The sequence below is a fragment of the Rhinoderma darwinii genome, chromosome 3, assembly GCF_050947455.1.
Source record: "Rhinoderma darwinii isolate aRhiDar2 chromosome 3, aRhiDar2.hap1, whole genome shotgun sequence".
NCBI lineage: Eukaryota > Metazoa > Chordata > Amphibia > Anura > Rhinodermatidae > Rhinoderma > Rhinoderma darwinii.
The window spans coordinates 330,781,716-330,802,404 of NC_134689.1; the positions used below are offsets into that span (position 1 = coordinate 330,781,716).

Consider the following 20,689-nt stretch of genomic DNA (forward strand, 5'->3'; position numbering starts at 1 on the left):
TATGTGCGGTTTTTTTCGCGCTATTTTTCCGCAGCGTGGGGATGAGATTTGTTGAAATCTCACCCACACTGCTGCTACTGTAAAACGCTTCAGATTTTCCGCAATTAATCCGTTGCAGAAAATCTGCAGTGTTAACGCTGTCTGTTCGTACCCTTAAGGAGTTTTGTCATTAAAGACAGCTGTCATGGTGATTAGCGACTTCTAGAATCCTCGGCAATCAGCCCTCGTGGCTGGCGGAAGCTGCAACCAGCCATACTGCAGCGACCACAACAGGGGTAGTGTAATATATAATACATGGGTGGGCCGGGTTCGCCAGAGCAGAAGCTGTACTTTATTACTGACTCTCTGTTCTGGCTCATAGGGGGGTCCTGAGTGGGCAGATGCAATGGGGTTGTCTTTATGAGACAACCCCTCTAACAATGAGATCTAGAAATTGATTCTATGCTATGGGGAGCTGCTCCATTTACTGTCTGCACTCGTTTTTATACATGAGGTTCACCATCTGCAACAAAGTGGGACCATGGATTGTCATAAAGAGTTCACAAGCCTGTAAAACCTCTGAAGGACACTTTTTTTGTGTATTCTTGAGGTTGCAGCGTAGTTTCTTTTATTTACTGATGGTAAGTACTGAACAATGTGCGGGTTATGCTCTCTGTCTATACTCCATCTACAAGGTGAAAATATCGAAGCAGCATCCGGTAACACAATATCAATTAGCGGTTGTCCCTCAGACATTGTGAATATTTACTGCGGCGCTGTGAGAGTTTTAATTTAAGTTTTTACTGCATCACTTTGTTTTATATGTACTAGATTTTATTAGGTGACCTCCTGGGCAGCTCCTAGAAATTTCTTGTGGAAACTGAAACCGTAAAAAGAAATAGGTTGTGCAGCTATCTGTATAGAAAAGCTGTGAAGCGCAAGCTGTAACCGCAGTTAAGTCGGTTCACTGAAGTCGCTTATGTTTGCCCAGCTAGACTGTTTCACGTTGGTTTAAGATGTCTATTCTATTTGCATGATTTTTGTGTGTTTTTTTTCTATAATGATCATCTTTGTAAAAATTGTATAGATATTGTGGTGTTAGGGCAGGGTTCATATTGTAGTAGCCGTGACTGGTTAAAGTACATGGGAAAACATGATATATTGATGGAGTTTTTCCTGTCGTGACTTGTTAGCTTTTTGAGGATTATGGTGGCGAGTTTTCCAGTCACACCAAGATTATGCGTCATAGTTTCACATGCGACTTTGATTTGACTTGGTTGCATGTTTCCTATGGAAACGAATGGGATGGACTGAATGGTTCGATCAGCGTGAATCTAGTCGCACACCATGCAGCTAATTTATTTCACTATATACAGGCTTATTCAAATATGTAGTAAATGCAATTTCCTAAACTATTTAGGGTCAGTTCACATGGAGTTTTTTGATTCGGACTCCATGCCAAAAATTGGCCGAAGTTGCCCCCCCGTCCCCTCCCCATTTCAATGGGACGCAGAGGCTCATTTTTTTTCTTCCCAGTCTGCTTTCGGCCGCTTGCGGGGAAAAAAAAGCGGCATGTACTTTCTTGACATGGTTTCCGTCTCTGAGCTCCTATTAAAATCAATAGGAGGCAGGAAAAACCTGCAGCGCTTGTTTCTGAGAGTTTTCTTGCGCTATTTTTTTCCCCCGTTTTTTTTCCTTGGGAGCAAAACACGTTAAAACAATGCTGGCAATTCAAAATCTGAGGAATTTTGAGGCAGATGTTTTTGTGACAAGGCCTTACTGCTGATCACAGAAAATCCTGGGTAATGGGCTCATATTTACATATCCGTTTTAACTCTGCTCTTCAGGTGCGGCTTTGTGCTGTCACTTCCGTTACCCGTTAGGCTAGTCTACACGGCGACTTATGTAGCTTTTTTTGGCCACGATTTCTGTGTGCGTTCTATGCGACTTGCGTTTTTTTTTCATGACCTTATAGCACAAGTCACTTGCGAGTCGCAGACACATGCGATTTGCATTGCTGTCTATTTTCCATAGAATGCGACTTGCAACCCAAAATCCATCAAGTTTGAATCAACGGTTGCCATTCGACCATATAGGCAATCATTAGCTGCGATGTATCAAGTGACATTGTGATTTTCTTGTCACACAACACATGTCGCCGTGGAGCCCTAACCATAATGTGAACCAAAGCAAATAGCAGCCACCCTAAATCATCCTGTATACCATGCAGTAACAAAGGGGCGAAGGTCCAAATGTTCTGACTCGAAGCTTAACCATGGAGGGAGCTCTCAAATTACATTGGGTTATATACAATTATGGCTATGTTCACACTGAACATATCCTTAATTCCTACAAGAATTTTGAGGCAGATTTTGCCCTGCCTGCACTTTGTTTGCTGCGGTTTTTGCGTCATTTTCTGTCGGCCACTGAGCACCGCGGGCAAAATAAACCCGCGAAAAACGATTTCTCTGTCTCCCATTGATTTCAATGTAGGTCAGAGATGGAACCGTGGGAAGAAAGAGCATGTCGCTTTTTTTATCCCGCGAGCGGGAATACAACTCCACCGTCTCACATTGGAATCAATGGGACTCGATTTAGGCAGTTTTTTGGCGTTGTTTCTGCGTCAAAAGCCGCACCAAAAAACTTTGTGTGAACTAGCCCTAATAGTGAAGCTGTGCTGCCATGACATATCCCCTATACTATGATAAGTAATGTAACATTATAAGGTTGTTGGTGTTAAAATGAAGTCCCCAACTGCTGATCCCAGGGACTTTACCAGAGTGATGGTGTTGATGTACATTCCCTCCCAATGGATGTAGGATAGACACATACATCTATCCCGTGTGTGTGTGTGTGTGTGTGTGTGTGTGTGTGTGTGTGTATATATGATATAAATGTGTTTTGTTTTTTTCCATTAGATGAAGATGAAGATGGGGACCGGATTACTGTCAGGAGTGATGAGGAGATGAAAGCTATGTTGTCTTATGTAAGTGTTTACAACTTGTTTTGTCCAATGAAATACTAATAAACATGTTATTTACAGCGTTAATAATAAATGTCAATCATAACCATGTCTGTAAATAATAATTATAGGAGATTACTCTCTTCAGTACATGGAAATACTGCAAAGAAATGGATGCCGCGCAATATAAATGTAATGGAATACAGTTGCATATGTTTGGTGGCAAATTTACAAAGTGCTTTCCAAGTGCAAGCCCTGAACGCAGTGTGAACAGAGACTGTCTGAATTAAGCTTAATGCTGCTTCCGGACAGCCATAATATGTGCCAAAGAACAGGATCAGAGGTTTTGTTTGGGGCAGGTTTTCTCTGCTTTGTTCTGACTGGATTTAATCCTATTCTTGGCACAAAACATACAGGGCCATATAATGGCCATCTGAACGCAGCCTTAGGGTCCCCATAAACATTAGATTAATGTCAGCCCAACCTAGCGATTTTAGGCGGGACCGGCTGACCATCTAATGTGTATGGGGGCCTCCCGATAGTTGTCATGGGGGAAAGAAGGATTAAGCAAGTTGAATTTTAACGCCCCATCTTTTTGTTCTCCGTGGAGATATGCCAGCGCCAGAGGTGTCTGGAAGTGACTTAAGGTACTATTACATGGCCCGACGTGGGCCGTATAAACGAGCGCCAATCAACGAGACAGCTCATTGATCGGCGCTCGTTTGCTCCTATAACACGGATCAATGATTGGATATGTATAAATACGAGCGCTTGTTAATGTGATGCTATACATTTTCATCGTATTGGCAGCACATCTCCCTGATTACACAGGGAGATGTGCTGCCGACAGCAATGATTTTTAATTCTGCATAAAAGACCAGATCAGCCGATGAACAAGCATTTGCTTGTTAGTCGGCTGATTGTGGCCCTTATTACACGGAGCAATGATCGGAAACGAGAGTTTATATGAATGCTCATTGGCCCGGGCCGTGTAATAGTGCCTTTACTCTCCTCTCCCCATGGAAAATATATAACTGCTTGGCTGAACCGGGTGTGTATGTGGAGTTAGTTAGGGACTGACAGCTATTAATAGTGTATGGCCTTGGCCAAACTCCTAAAATAAAAGTTGTCTGAACTCATAGATTTCGGTGATGATCATGTGTATGGGTACCCCTAACTCTCTTCCAATGTCAGATGTTTGGGGAAGGAGAGATTGGGCATGTTGGATTTCCCGATCCTTTATTTCCGCCGCTGTTTAGCCGCTACCTTTACATGTAAAAGATACTGCTGCCCTCTTGTTAAGATCTGTCCTACTTGTGCTGAATACAATGTGTAACTGCTGGCGGATCTTTTCAGCCTCTTCATAGTCTACCATTTACCTGTGTGTCTGTGTAGTCATCCCTAGCCGTCTGTCTTCCTGCTCCTTGTCAGGTCCTGGAGATACAAATGATCTCTTATGACTTGAAGGGTTAGGGTCTCGCTTGATGTTTTTTAATGTGAACAGCACATTAGGAATAATCTCTCTTAATGACTTGTGCATTAGGTATCGTGCCGGATAAATGAACTATCAATTTCTAAGCTTTTTTTATGCAGTACTTAAAGTTACGGCTCATTGGTAATTAACCCCCTCCAGGCTGTCAGCTGCCGCCTCTTCTCATTCCGGTGGGGTTTCACTAACTTAAGTCTACTTCTGAAGTGTATCCACACATACTATAAACTAAGTAACATAAGAAATGATGATAAACTTGCTGTGTTTGCACTGCTTTGTACCAGCAGCGTGAAGTACTTCGTGGGTAGCATATGCTACCTGTATGTTATTGAAGTCTTGTTGCACCTTCTTAGGATAAACTTTGTCAAGCCCCATGCATCCGACCGTAATTTTGATCAAAATACTGATCAATTCATTTCTATGGCGCACTGACACCTTCCCATATATTTGCGGGAAGGTGTCTGGGCAGTAGAAAGGATCCGCAAAAAATAGGACATGCTATTTTTTTAATTTATGGACCGTGCTCCTATACTTTATAATGGGAGCATGGCCCGCAAATGCGGCTGGCTGTCCACGGCCGCCCGAGCCCGTAATCGCCGACCACGATTACTGATACGGCCGCGTGCTGTGGGCCTTATACCATGATCTAGAGCCTGGTACCAAATGTGTCTAATTTTTAGGTTATTTTGAAATGATGTCTCTGAAAGGTTTTGTTGCCAGGCCAGTTAAAAAGTCGAATTAGGTCTTAGGTGTTCTCAATCTGGCCACAGCATTTAGTTTATACCTGTCTACATACATTGTCTTACTCTTGAGTATAGTTCATCCGGTTTTTCTAAAGCAAGATTAGCGAATTGGGGAAATTTATCTTACCAGCAGGATGATGATGGGAGACTTTCCTGTTATGGAGTAGTATTTGCTGCATTTATGTGAATGGAGGTTGAAGACTAATCAAATTTTTTCATTTATTCCCTCATCTCTACTTCTAAAGATCACTCACTTTTGATGTACTACATTATTCACATAAATGTAGATTAGTCGTGCGATTAGAAATACTGAGCGAGTGAGTAATATGGACGCATTGAAATTTTAAATGAAACCTCATTGGCAAGTTTATGTAAGGTCTTAAATAATGGTCTAGTTAGCTGCGTGTAAAATATAAATTAACTTTTGCATTTACCCTTCTGAAGCCATTTACTTAAGATACTGTAGCAATTTGTCTCTTAAAATCCCTGATGAATGGCTCTACTAGCGGTTTAGTAGAAATATTGCTGTTATAATTTCCGTCTTCTTTGCACGAGACAAGAATATATATGTAATTTATGGCAAGTATGCTGTGTAGGTACAGGTAGTAGACTATGGAAACCGGTCTGAAATGTACCCACTTTTTCTTTTGTATTGTGCTTAAAATACAAAAATTCAGAAACACACCAGAAAGTGAAAAATTGCTTTGGATGGCGTCTGAACCAATCTTTCATCCCTCAAAGTTTAACTTGTAAGGCTAAGACTCTGTGCATATCAAGTTTTTGGTGTATGTTTTAGGCTTTGATTTCAATGGTAATTCTTTTGCAACTGTTGCTTTCCGTTTAATGTATCGATCCTCTCTCTTCCTCTGACGGAAGAGAGGTAAACTGATAGTAACGGTAGTGTGAACTTAGCCTAATGTGTATGCCGAGAAAAGCTCCCGACCTATATGTTAAAAGTAGAGTAAAATAGTATCTGTTTAACGTATACGTCATGAACAGGGTCATGAGAGTACACGACGTACACGATTAACGTATACCATTAAACTCTATGGTGACAGATGCCACTGTTAAGGCATTTCCCGGCTTTTCTTTTAAACACATACGTCGCCCATAGGCTATAATAGTATCCATTTAACATATACATCATGAAAGACTATTGAAAGCCCATGTCGTATACGTTGAAGGGGTTTTCCAGACAGTAAAAATTGATGTCCTATCCCGACTCCCGGGACCCCCGCCGATCAGCTGTTTTGAAGGGGGTGCAGCGCTCATACGAGTGCCTCTTCTCCTTCATTTCTTCTTGCTCACTGTGAATCTTTGACACGCAGTTTGGGGTGATTTACAGGTATTGCAGCCTTTTCTCCCATTGAAGTGAATGGTAGAAAAGGCTGCAATACATGTGAATCGTTGCTAAATGCGTGTCGAAGATTCTCAGTGACCAAGAAGAAATGAAGGGGAAGCAGCGCTTGAACGACCTATACGTCATGAAAGACTATTGAAAAGCCCATGACGTATACAATGAAGGGGTTTTGCAGCCAGTAAAAATTGATGGCCTATCCTCAGGATAGGCCATCAATAGCTGATGCCTTGGGGTACGACTCCTGGGACCCCCGTCGACCCTGAGTATAGGCCATCAATTTTTACTGGCTGGAAAACCCCTTTAAATGTATACCTGTGACGTAAGCAGTACTGAACTTTCCCAACATACACGCTAAACATAGGGCCAAGTAGTAGTAGTATGCACAGAGCTTAAGCTTGGTAGGGTCTTTTGTCTCAGTCATTGCTAAAGTGTATCCTGTTCTCTGCGTAAGAAGTAGTGGGAAAGGTGTTGTCAGATGTCCGGCTTTTTCCCTGCTCCCCTTCATTGTTAGTCATTGTTGGACAGGGAGCAGTAAAGAGTTCTGAATATTTCATTACCTGTCACTTCTTGTAGGCAAAGAGGACAACTTGTTTTGGAGTGTCTAGCACATGTTGAGACCCCACTGATCTTAGCTGCAAATAACCAGGTATGTACACTTTTGCAACCATTTTTATATATTGCTCCAATGCATCAAAAAAAATTAATGAAGCAACTGTGCAACTAGTCCTTGTTAAAAAATCTTTGTCTACAGCTCCTATACAGATGTTAATGCAATCCTGGGCAAAATATATTAGACTGAAGGTTTTAGATGGATATGTCAACAGTTTTTGGTGCCGAAACCCGGGAGATTAATCGTCTGATAGCTGTCGCTTAGAGGTCGCGCAGCGATCCATCAGTGAAACAATAAAACCGCAGTAAGTAAGAAACGTATTCTTACAATAACCGTTTCACTCATGTATTGCTGAAGACCTTGAATTAGCTGTTTTTTTTCGACTAAACAATCTCTCTGGACGCAGAACACATCCAGAGACATGTTGAAAATATTTTGTGTGATGAATGATTGCAGATGTGCACATGTATCTTATTTTAATGTTGAAGATGTGTAAATCTATCTTGTGTCATTGGTATGAAGGGCATAAATGAGTTCATAGTATGAATGACATGAGAGTATTGTGCCGGCAGTGAAAATGATCTGTTTAAGTCAGAAGTACGGGTGGTGAGAAGTATAAAAGTGTGTCAGTGACTGTATGACCCCCCCCCCCCCCTTTAGCTGCAGTTTTATTGTACTGTTAGCCTGAGGTGAGTTCCTCGCAGGCGGATTAGTGGAGTTTTATTATAACTGCCACAAACCCTCCGCATCTAAATTCTCTTCCTCCGGCATGTTGCTTTACTGCAGGACTGCTTGGAATTGTGACACTGCCTTCAGTTCATGACAAACACGTTGTATTGGCTCAGACTGCGTAAAGTTTCTGTGGGACTTACTGACACAGCACAGCGTGATCTCGTGAGATTATGCTGTGCTGTGATTAAGTCCCACAGAAACTTTACCGAAGTGTCGGGAGTGTGAATAGACATCGCATCCTAGCTGAAAGCGATGTCTATTCTCTCTCAAAACACTTCGGTACAGTTAATGTGGGAGTATGTGACAGCACATCGTGATCTCGCGAGATCACACTGTGCTGCGATTACAGCTAAAAATGAATGGAGAGAAGTGTATAACGCTGATTTGGTAACGCCCAGTTGGTAAAAAGGTAAAAAACGCCAAGTTGTCTGTTAACCCCTTCCCGACCACCCCACGTAGATTAACGGGCTGCAGCACTGGTCCTTGTGACTGCAACCCGTTAATCTATGTGTGCTCCTAACAGAGCACACAGGCGGTCCCCGCAGCCTGGTATCTCCCAGTACAGGCTGCTACTAGCAGCCTTAGTAATGGGGGAAAACATCGGGTCAGATCACAGCGGTGATCCGAACAGATTAACCCCAAAAATGCGGCAGTCAATAGCGTCCGCCGCATTTAAGCTGCTATAGCAACATCGGCGCAATTGCGGGGGGAGATTGTTGCTATGGCAACCGGAAGCCTAACAAAGGCTTCCGGTCTGCCATCTATAGAAGGCAATTAGGTCCTGCCTAATATGCCTCCTGTCAGTGTGAAACTGACAGGTATAATACCCTGCAATACATAAGTACTGCAGGGTATTATGACAACGATCCAACAATTAGATCTTCAAATCCCTAGTAAAAAATTTACAAAAGTAAAATGTCAAAACAATAAAATTTAAAAATCTCCCTTTTTCCCTTTATAAAGTCCTTTTATTATTAGAAAAAGATAAACTATGCATAATTGGTATCGCCGCGTCCCTAACGGGCTGAACTATAAAAATATAATGTAATTTATCCCGCACAGTGACCGCCAGAAAAAAAATAAGAAAACTATACAGGAATTTCTTTTTTTAGTCACTTCAGCTCCCAAAAAAATTGCATAAATATGGGATCAAAAAGTCACATGTACCAATAAAAACTACAGTTTGTTCTGCAAAAAACAAGCCCTCGCACAACTTTCTTGATGTAAAAATAAAAAAGTTGTGGCTCTTAGAATATGGCGACACAAAAACAAAATAATTTTTTTAAAACCGTGATTTTTATCGTGCAAACACCGTTAGAAATAAAAAACCTATATACATAAGGTATCGCCGTAATTGCATTGACCCGCAGAATAAATTAAATATGTCATTTATAGCGCACGGTGAACGCCGTAAAAAAAAAAAAAAAAGAATAAGAAACAATAGACGTTTTGACGGTCTAATTCCACTAAATTAAGCAAAAAACCTATGGGATCGAAATGCTCACTATACCCCTAGATAAATTCTTTTTAGGGCTGTAGTTTCCCAAATGGGGTCACTTCTGGGGGTTGTCCACTGTTTTGGTCCCTCAGGGGCTTTGCAAATGCGACATGACACCCGAAAACCAATCCAGTAAACTTGAGCTCCAAAAGCCAAATAGCGCTCCTTCCCTTCTGAGCCCTGCGATGTGTGCAAATAGCCGTTTATTACCACAGATGGGGTATTGCCAAAATTGCTTTACAAATCTTGGGGCACTTTTTCTTTATTCCTTGTAAAAATTTATAATTTCTAAGTTTTATTGGAAAAATGTAGATTTTCATTTTTACGGACTAATTCCACTAAATTCAACAAAAAGCCTGTGAGGTTAAAATGCTCTCTATAGCCCTTGATAAATTCCTTGAGGGGTGTAGTTTTCCAAATAGTGGAAACCCCCCCAAAAAGACACCGTTTTGGCACCAAACACCTCTTCAAACCTGACATGGTGCCTAAAATATATTCTAATAAAATGGAGGCCTTAAAATCCACTAGGTGCGCCTTTTGCTTCTGAGGCCTGTGTTTCAGTCCATTATCACACTAGAGTCACATGTGGGATATTTCTAAAAACTGCAGAATCTGGGCAATAAATATGGAGTTGCGTTTTTCTTGTAAAACCACTTGTGTTACAGAAAAAAATGGATTAAAATGGATTTTCCGACAAAAAAAGAAATTTGTAAATTTCCCCTCTACATTGCTTTAATTCCTGTGAAACGCCTAAAGGGTTCAGAAACTTTCTAAATGCTGTAGTGAATACTTTGAGGGGTGCAGTTTTTAAAATTTGGTGACTTATGGGGATTGCTAATATATAAGGCCCTCAAAACCACTTCACAACTGAACTGGTACCTATAAAAATAGGTTTTGGAAATTTTCTTGAAAATGCGAGAAATTGCTGCTAAATTTCTAAGCCTTGTAACGTCCTAGAAAAATAAAAGGATGTTCAAAAAATGATGCCAAACTAAAGTAGACATATGGGAAATGTAAACTAGTGACTATTGTGTGTGGTATTACTATCTGTCTTACAAGCAGATACATTTAAATTTAGAAAAAATGCACATTTTTGAAAATTTTCTCTAAAGTTTGGTGATTTTCACAAACAAATACTGAACTTATTGATCACATTTTTCCACTAACATAAAGTACAATATGTTATGAGAAAACAATCTCAGAATCGCTTGGATAGGTAAAAGCATTCCCAAGTTATTACCACATAAAGTGACACATGTCCGATTTGGAAAAATTGGCTGCGTCCACAAAGCAAGAAACAGGCTCAGTCCTGAAGGGGTTAAGAAACGAATTAGCATAAATCAAAAATTGTGCATAACTTGCTTAAAATTGATTGTATTTCACAATAAAAACCACTTCTCTACATTACGGCGCCGATCACATTATGTAGGACATAGGGCACTTATCATCTGGTGACAGAGCCTCTTTAATACAAGATGGAGTCACAAACACATTTTGCTCACTTTCACAGATTTACGTGTTTCCATGGTAACAGACTAGTCTAACCCTCAGGTATACTCTCTTCCATCTGTCCCCTACTTCTTACTAACATATATATGGGAAGTTAGCAAAAAGTAGGGTGCAGATATAGGGCTGGAAAATCCGACTATACAAGGTTTGTTTTTAGTTTGTAACCATGGAGACAAGTTGGTCTGCATTAGAGCTTTACACACAAAATGATAGGACATTTTTACTTAAAACTATTTGCTAAGTTGCGTCATATTTCATTTCAGAAGCATTGGAACAATAAAACAAACTGGTTGTGAAGGTGGCAATCCTTTTAAGTTTTAGGGGGTGGGATGCTGCCCACTCCCCATTCTCCTGAACATTTTTTTTTTTTTTTTGGTGGAAGTTTTTAAGTTTCCTATAAGCTTACTATTAATTGCTGTTGGGGACAGTCCTTGAGCTGGAGATATCGATCACAATGTCCAATTTTTCTGAAAACTATCAGACTTTTAGTTGTTTGCTGGTCAAAGAATGCATCTTGGTAAACATTCTGGAATCCCTATAAATATTTATACCAGCCCAAAGAGAGTATGCATGGATTAAATGACAGTAACTTAGTCTATACCATTTGCACTTGTGTCATGGTTGAAGGTATTCACATGTAGAGATAGCTGTGAAGGTCCTGGAATCCTGGTCCTGTAAGGGTATGTTCACACGGCCTATTTTCGGGCCGTAAACGGCTGAAAAATCGGAAGCAGAACGCCTCCAAACATCTGCCCATTGATTTCAATGGGAAAACGGCGTTCTGTTCCGACGGAGCGTTTTTCACAGCGTTTTTTTACGCATAAAAAAAACGGCCACGAAAAAGAAATGCAGGACACTTCTTGGGACGTTTTTGGAACCGTTTTCCATAGACTCTATTGAAAAAAGCTCATAATACGGCCGTAAAAAACGCAGCGAAAATCGTAAGTGGCACAAAAAATGGCTGAATATCAGGAGCTGTTTTCCCTTGAAAACCTCTCCATATTTTGAGATGTTTTTCCTCTGCGTGTGAACATACCCTTAGGCCCCATGCACACGACCGTGCCTGTAATCACAGTTCGTACAGCCACCTGCATGTGCTGACCGTGTTCCCATAAAAAGTATGAGAGCACGGTCCATAAAAAGCAAAAAATAGGACATGTCCTATCTTTTGCGGAATCTTTCTGCGACACAGACCCCTTCCTGTAAATATTCGGGAGTCCGTCGGCCATAGAAATGGATGGGTCCGTAACTACGGACGAAATCTACCGTCGTGTGCATGGGGCCTCAGATGGTGGATTACTAAATATTCTAGATTATAACACAATCCAGAAAAAGTATATCATTATAATGGCAGGGAATCTCCTGGAGGATAGGCCGAAATTAAATTCTTCCATAAAATTATGCTTTTTTTCTTTTAAAATCAAGGTATTCTCCTAGTCGGTCATCTCTGCTCCATCTACTACTTCTGATCTTGTGAGATGTCATGCTGTGCTGTAGTTCTGTGCAGGAAACAATTGAATTTCAGAATTACCAGACATCGGATTAAAGAAATGTTACTGCGACTCGATTAGTTGCTAAGCTGAAGCAGAGCAGTCTGCAAGCTCAGTCATGGTGTTTGTTGGCATTGCGTTCAGTATGTCGTCACTGTGGAGGGTTTAGGATGTCTCCCATAGCAATTAAACCGTATTCTGCCCTCAAATTTAGAAATGTAGGTGTTGCAGTAAGTAACACCATTGCGTCAAATGCACTGTTTCTACATGAGCTGATTTTGCATATACAGTATTATTCCTTCTTTTTTCTTGCAGTACTGCACCATGGTCCTTGAGCAGCAGGGTAACAGCCCTATTATTGAACCTCTGCAAATTTATCCACGTGGTAAGTGTTCTCTTACCCCCTGCATGTAACTGCCCCTCTCTGGAACCACTGCGTCACATACAGACTTTATGCCGCACGTATGACCGTATGCGGCATGAGGGGTTGTATCGCAGTTTGGCCTTGTCTTTTTAATTAATAGGCAAGGCCAATGCTGTAACCTTGTTCCTTGGCATTTAGGCTTCCTTCACACATGGTTTATTTGCAGCATTTTATGTAGACAGTTTTTTTCCATGTGCTATAAAAAAATAAACCTACAGGAATACGCCTGGAAAAAAAAGCCACACCAGAAGCATACGGCAATTTTAAAAAACGCCATGGACCCAAAAAACGCACCAAAAGTGAGGGAAAATACAACAAAAAAAGCATTGTTTGTAGTGCGTTTTATTTTCCTAACTGACTTAGAACTTCTATCTGGTTGCAGCATTTTTGCCTGAAAAAATGCTGCATACAACTCAGCGTTTTTTCCTGAAAACAACCCTTAGGCCAGGATCACACACAGAGTTTTAATGCGGTTTTTTGTGCAGTTTTTGGCTCGGTTTTTTACCAGTAGTGGCTATGGATCCTAAAGAGACCCTATCAACCCAAAACCAAACAACTCGTGCCTGTCATGTTATGTACTAAGCCTCTGCTTTCCTAATTCTTAGTAGACATGGGCTTCACATCTAAATATGTTGTCACAGTTGCAATATTCAGCAGAACGCATTACCATGTGTCAAGCCTACACTGTTATCACATCCTGCCCCGTATGCTTTCTGTCTATGGCGGAGCAGAGGTTATTTTCGCACACTTTGTGTTTAGAAATTCAAATTCAAGGGGAGCTTTAACCTTTTGATGCCCTCTTTATTATTGGAACTTACTGGCTGATCACACATGATGGATAGTAACTAACTGATTCCCTCTATATATGAAGCCTTAAGGGCCATTTAGTCGTCCAAAGCCATCACAAAGTGTGACAGATCATCAATGAAACTGATGCACTCAGCCTTGAAACAACATTTAGATCATTTTTTCCAGATCATTTCTTGTAGGAATCTTGGAGAGATTGAGATGGAAACTACGCAGTCTCCAAGGGACTTCGGCCTCCGTTCTGGTAGAAAGTGTGGTCATACTATTCTGGTGCTGTCCAGTTAATTTAAGGAATAAAAGCAGATCCGAAGGGGCCCTGGACAAGTTAGTTCACTTCCAGTATGGGCATCTTTTTAGCTCAGGAGTTGTCACCAAGTTTTCTTAGACCCCTGAGCTATATGAGAGCAACTAATATATTACTTCATAATTGGGTATAATTGTTATTCAGGAGACTGGGGAAGATGGGTGACAACCGTCATGGAAATTGTGAGGGTGAATACATCGGTTGTCGCCCAATTTTTTATTTTAGGGAGAAATGTTATTTAACTAAAAGGTTATGTAAACCTTTTTTCCCCCTTTTATCTAACAATGTATCATGGTGTTTAATGCAACTTTTTAATTGTTTTTTTTAAATTAAAAAATGCTTTTACTTTTTGAGAGACCGCTTCTATGTAATCTGGATGCATATAAGCTGTGACTTGCGCTGAAACCTGAATCCGTCAGGTCAGCGGGACTGACAGGTTCAGTGATAGCGGGTCCTGACAGGCAGAATCCACCGGTTATCGATCACATCTAGGTTATGAACTTAGATGTGATCGATAACAGGTGGATCCTGCAAGTCAGAGACAAGCAGGACCCGCTGTCACCGAAGCTCAGTCCCAATGACCTGACGGATTCGGGTTTCAGCACAAGATACAGCTTCTCTTTATCCAGGATACATAAAAGCTGTATCTCAAAGTAAAAATATTTTTTAATCAAAGAGCTATTTAAAAAGTTGCATTAAACACCATGATACATTTTGTTATTATAAAAGAAAAAAAAAAGTGTTCAAAGAGTCACATAGCCTTTAGGTTGAAGGAAAGGAAACATACATCTTGCTCTTTACTGTGGTCTACATTCACAGCTTTTGATCGGAGGACGTTTCGAGTTGCTCAGATGTTGCCCTGTAACATCATAACTTTGTGTACCTGAGCCTATAACCATGAAAATAGTCTGCAATGAACTAAGAACCAGTGACCTCTCCAAGACATATCATATCAGGGGTGTCTGGTGAATTCTCATGATTCTGGTTTATCCTACAAGTGGATTAGTAACTGTGACTCCTAAAAGGACATCTGGTTAGGGGAGCTGAAATGGACGGTTGAGTAGTACAGTAGGAGGGGAGCCCTATCTATCAGCAGCTCTTGGCTTTGCTAGGAACACAGAAGGAGCACACTACACCCCAAACCCTGTTATTCGGGACTGTCCAATAGGTGTTGTCAACTTCTGCTGGCTTAATGCTTTACATTTTATATTTATATATATATATATATATATACAACAAGAGCAGAAAAACACAGCACTCCACGAATCTGGAACATCAGGCCATGTGCTCGTTACCAGGGGATGAATCAATTCCTCCTCTTTTCAGACATAAACCAGCATAGAAAATAGTAACGGCACCAGGACTTCAAGACGGATGAAAAACAGGGTGGATTTATTCACCTCAAACACAGCAACGTTTCGGTTCAACAGGAACCTTTCTCAAGCCATCACAAACTAACAATGGTGTCAAGTATAAATAGAGGGAACATACATCAGTTAACAATCACATCATTAAATATGTAATACCCATTAAAAATGTGTACAATACAAAAATATTATAGATTTTGGTATGAAAGTGAAGATCTCTGAATTTTTAGAAAAAAACCGTAATACAAAGTGATACATATATATCAACAGTCATGTGTAAATATCACAAACAGTGTTAATAAGTGTCATTAGGGTAATACGGAAGGAGGCAGGGGCCAATTAAATCCAGGTGAAAGTTAAGTAAACTGAATAAACTTACAGTAAACAGTCTGTATGGAATGTCCACATAACCAGCGTGTGAATTCCGCGTGCATCCAGTTCGCATGCTCAAAGATGGCGTCCAGACCGGATGTAAAGTCCGGTGGAACGCATCGAACCGAGCAGCTGACACTGCGCATGCACGGACACGGAACTTGCGTTCCAGTGTCAATGTGAAGATGTCAGCATCATCCGGAAACGCTAAATAGATAAGAAAACTACTGCAGTATATAATATCTATAGCTGCATATCGTTCACACCATTCGTTTGGTGCTGCAATGCATCAACCATCGAAATTGGTGGAGTCTGCAGAGCAGCACAAAAAACACCATCTATAGTAATCTCCATGCAGTGACAATCAATCACAGTCGGGTACATCGTAGACCCCCCTCCCCAAATGTGACAATAGTCACCATAGGAGCATCTAAAGGGACCCCAATTGGATAAGTAAACATCATCCCATCCAGGAATGTAAAGTATATCGGACAAAAAAGATGTCCAGACAATAACAACCATAGGATCCCATATGTTTAGATTGCATGTTTGAAGCTGGTGTAATAAAGAAATTAAAAAAAACAAAATAAAAATCCTTTGTATATAGAATCAAAAGGTGTAAAAGAAGATCTTTCAATTTTTATTTTGTTAATCTATATAGCATGGGTTGCAAATAAATATTATAAAGCAGCCACATCGCATAATAATTACATCGCAAAAAAGCCACGTAGGACATTCCATAGAGGCTTATACTTGAATGACTGTAAGCTGGTTTGATGATCCCGATGAATGGGCCTCCGCTGCCTTCCAATAACCTTTCAATGTTTGACAAAATACAGTGTATCTAAAAGTACAGAAAAAAAAGACAAGTAAACAAACAGAAAATATATATATATATATATATATATATACATACACCCAGCAGCACAGGCATGGGTGGGAGCAAGCCCCAGGGAACCGACCAATGTCCCAGGTATAATGTAGTCAAAAAATGAGCAGCACTCCAAATATTCAGGTTAAGGACGATAGGTACGGATCGGACAATCGGGTCAGTTTTCATGGAGCCGATTCACCCACTTACTGTGGTGAATCGGCTGCATGCAGTCGACTGCGCTATTGATTCCGTCAAAACGACGGAACCCTGTCACAGCGGTGACAGACGGAAACCATTAGCTAGGTTTCGGTCACCATTGAGTTTAATGGTGAGAGAAACGAAAGCTGAGGTTTCCGTTTGACTTTCCACTGAGGGGTTAACCCGACGGAAACCTCAGACGGAACCCCTCAGCGGAAACTAACGCTGATGTGAACACACCCAAAGGGTGCTGTCTCTGATGCCCAGTGGCTTATCGCTGCTGTGCCACTCAGACGTCTTATTTTGTGGAGTCAACTAGGTTTACCCTTTATGGAAATCTCTCGTATACCCCTGTTTTAAGTGCATCATTTTAATGACAGTTGCACATTTATATAATGCATTACACATTGTGATCGTATACTTTGTGTCATTTTATTATTCACACTATGCATTTGCGACAGATCCAAGGAGATCTGTAATACATCCAGGTGAGTATATACCCAGTTCCAGCACAGAGATGTAGGGGTTGTCACTATTTTTTCTAATTGTAGAAGAGGAAAGTACAGGTGTGGGACAGGTTTACAGGGGTGGGACATGCACCTCTTAGCCTAAACAACCCTTCAGCTTGCTCTTCTCGCTTATTCACAAAGTGCATTTGCATTTACACCAGCATCACGCCTCAGAAACGTTCACGCACGCATTCTGCTGCACAAAAGTGGGAAGCGGTGCACCTGTTCCCGGCTACAGGCCCGCCCGCGCTCAAACATTTCTTCACATCTTGCTGCGTTGCACAAAGGCTTATTGATGTGTGCAGTAATTATAGAGTGCGTGACGATTGTTAATAGCTGAGGCACAGCACACACTCCGCTGACACAGCAGGGGTTAAATATGCATTCCACCGAGACTGAGCAGGGGGCAAAAATGTAATTCTTTACTTCAAGACAATCAATCAAAATTGACAGTGACTTTAACAACAATTTGTGGCGTGCAGGGGACGTGGAAAGGGAGCAGCCTGCGCTGTGTGAGCCAAGACCTGTGAGCGTGTTTCTATTCATAATAATCATCTTTTATTTGTCATGTAGTATTGACAGGCAGAGCTTGTTGTGGAAATATAGAACTGTAGTACGCCTCTCTCCGCTTCTAAATGGTATGGTCCAAGTTGAAGCACGTTTATATGTAGTCCCCTTTGTCAGCTTACATACAGTCCTGTTGAGCTATTGCATAGTTTTATCTGCTATTTAGAAAGCTGGGTGATTACCCATATGGTAGTCTCCTGAATGGCAAATCTGCCTAGTTATACAGTGATAGATCCTCTAATTCAGTATCACTGTATAAATCGTCCGCTTTATTGCTCAGAACCCTAGGAAATTTTGGTGGCAACCTCTTTCTGAATGATTGTCAGCCAAAGTATTGTTGCACAACTTTTCTAGAAAAAATTATATCTAAATACAAATTGGAAAAAAAATAAAATATATATATATAATATATATATATATAATATATATTTAATTTTTTTTAGGTGCTTTAAGGGGTTGTCTGATCTAGAAAAAAAACATTTTCAGATACCCTGTATAGGCAATTCTGAGTTAATAGAGGAGGTTCCCCCGTTTAGTATCCTGATCTATTAGCCAGAGAAAAGAGATCAACTGCAGAGATAATCTTTCCCTCTGGAGGACCCACGATTTCCGTGCACTACACTGATAGTCCATTGATTTCAATGTGCACTGTGTAATGCTTCAATTCTCCTGCGGTGGTGCTGCAGGAGAATTGAGCACTTGCTACTGGGTTACTCCACAGATTACAGCTGATAGTGAAGGGTCTAAGCAGTGGAACAAACTGTGATATGCTTATGATAAGGGAAACCTTCTAACAAAAATTGATTTTCCAAAGTGGATAACCCTTTTAGGATCCTAAACCCAATATCTCATTGCATCTAAATATTATTCAAATTGGTTGCACCTTTAATGTGTTTTGTACTTTTCTGAGTGCAAAAAAATGTAAATCTGTAAAAGTTTAGTTAAAGCCTCGGTATCTTTACAGCAAAGATGTAGTGTCTAGACTTTATGATCTGTCCCAGAGAGTACAAAAATCAATAATATATATTCTTACATTGTGTTATTACCAAGAGGCCCATGAGCTAAAGCTGGTTGGCTTCCCGGAAACATTTAAGCTGAGTTGGACAGCAATGCAGTAAATTTTGTGCCTTGGTTAGTTATTTTAGGAATTAAAGGGGAGATTAACTCTCTCCCATTTTTACTTTAAAGATCATGTTTCTAGGTAGTTATTTTAGTGGGAAAAGAGTTGATCATTTTAAAGCCCTTGAAGGGGGTTTCCCAGTCATATGAAATTGATGGCCCTCAGTGGGGGTCCGACCGGCACCCCCGCCGATTAGCTGATTTGAAGGGACTGCAGCTCTCCTATGAGCGCTGCTTCCCCTTTATTCCTTATCTTCTTGTACTGTGAATGGGAGAAGGCTGTAATACTGTGAACCACCTCTACAAGTGTGTCGGCGATTCACAGTGTGAGCAGTGACCGGAATGAAGGGGTTGCAGCGCTTGTATGAGCACCACGACCCCTTCAAATCAGCTGATCGGCGGGAGTGCCTGTAGTTGGACCCCCACCAATCAGATATTGATGGTCTATCCTGAGGATAGGCCATCAGTTTCTTATGACAGGACAATCCCTTTAAAGGCGGGTTTCCCCGTTAGATAAAGCCATGGCATACTGCTAGGATATGGCTTCACTCCCTGATCTGTGGTGGTCCTACTACAAAAACCACCACAAATCGTCAGAATGAAGGGGCCGCACAGATTTTCCCCACGCAGTGCTGCTCCCATCCTCCCGCTGTACACAGGCCCATTCACTTGAATGAAGTTATATTGAAGTTTCCTGCACAGCGGGTGGCTCCCTGTACCTCATCCTCTTCTGTCAGGTTTTTAGAAATTCTAGTTTGCTATTTATAGGTTATATCTGTTTCTGGGAAGGATGGGTGGTAACCATTACAGCTCATCCAGCTTTTCCAGACTCTCGTTTAACAAATTTGGCAAGTTATGACATATATAGGGGCCTGGCATGAGCATTGCATACTCTGCCACCCTGCAGTCTTGGAAAGCTAAATATTAACCTTTGTGGGAACTGTAATGGTGGCTTAACTGGTTGTTACCGAACCTTCCCAGGAACAGATACAACCAAGAAAGGAATTGATAGAACAACTTGAAAGATGGGGACAACTCAAATTGAATTTTTTATTTTAAGAGGAAATGCTCTTTAACAGGCCTTTGTTGGCATAAGCCTTCTTATTTAGATGTAATCCTAGAACCCTATTGAGGTTAAGGTATTCACTAAGCCGTTTCAGTCTTAAGGTCACTATTATTTATAACTGTCACAATTCCAATATGACTGCAATATACAAGGCTCCTGTCTGTGGCCTGAAATGAGCCCAGGCTGCCCCTTTCCGAGATAGATATTAGGAGCATTTAATAAGACGCCCTGTGCTGACAGGCAGCACGTGGAGAGCATCCCGGATATTAATATGAATAGTCAGTTCTTCCTATTGCAAGGCATTCCCAGTATCGCAGCACCTGCTCCAGAATATGGAATTAAGGGCAGCATACAATCCGTTTCAGGTGTGTGTGTGTGTGTGTTTATTATGTGTTTTAAGCAGAAATTAGAATTTAGACGAGCCCGTGTCAGGAGGGTGTGTGATTTCACAGAAAGGATCCAGTCTTCTGGGACTTCTCTCTCTGCTCGGAGAGCCTCTCTTCAATCATTCCTCGCTGCTAATTTTGGTGTCACTCTCATTTCTTTTTAAACGATTCATTTCAAAGGAAGAAGGGGGGGGGGGGGATTGTAAATGGCCCCGATGTGATCTACAATTTAGTCTATTACTATTGCAGCCTGCAAGCCTCCCGGGAAGCGGAACATACATGGCCTCAAGGTAGGAATTTCAATAATTGTTTCAGTAAAGTTGG

General features: G+C 41.1%; 1 protein-coding gene across 2 annotated transcripts in view; it reads left to right on the top strand.

Moving 5' to 3' along the window:
* The window catches only part of MAP2K5 (mitogen-activated protein kinase kinase 5), a 133,477-nt gene that overhangs the window by 3,380 nt on the left and 109,408 nt on the right, over positions 1-20,689 (top strand). The window contains exons 2-5 of one of the 2 annotated variants that reach the window (XM_075858335.1): positions 2,898-2,965; positions 7,107-7,179; positions 12,688-12,757; positions 20,615-20,655. In XM_075858335.1, the coding sequence (XP_075714450.1) occupies positions 2,964-2,965; positions 7,107-7,179; positions 12,688-12,757; positions 20,615-20,655 (186 nt within the window). In that variant the 5' untranslated portion in view covers positions 2,898-2,963. The remainder of the gene's footprint in view (positions 1-2,897; positions 2,966-7,106; positions 7,180-12,687; positions 12,758-20,614; positions 20,656-20,689) is intronic. The other variant, XM_075858333.1, reaches the window with a different exon arrangement.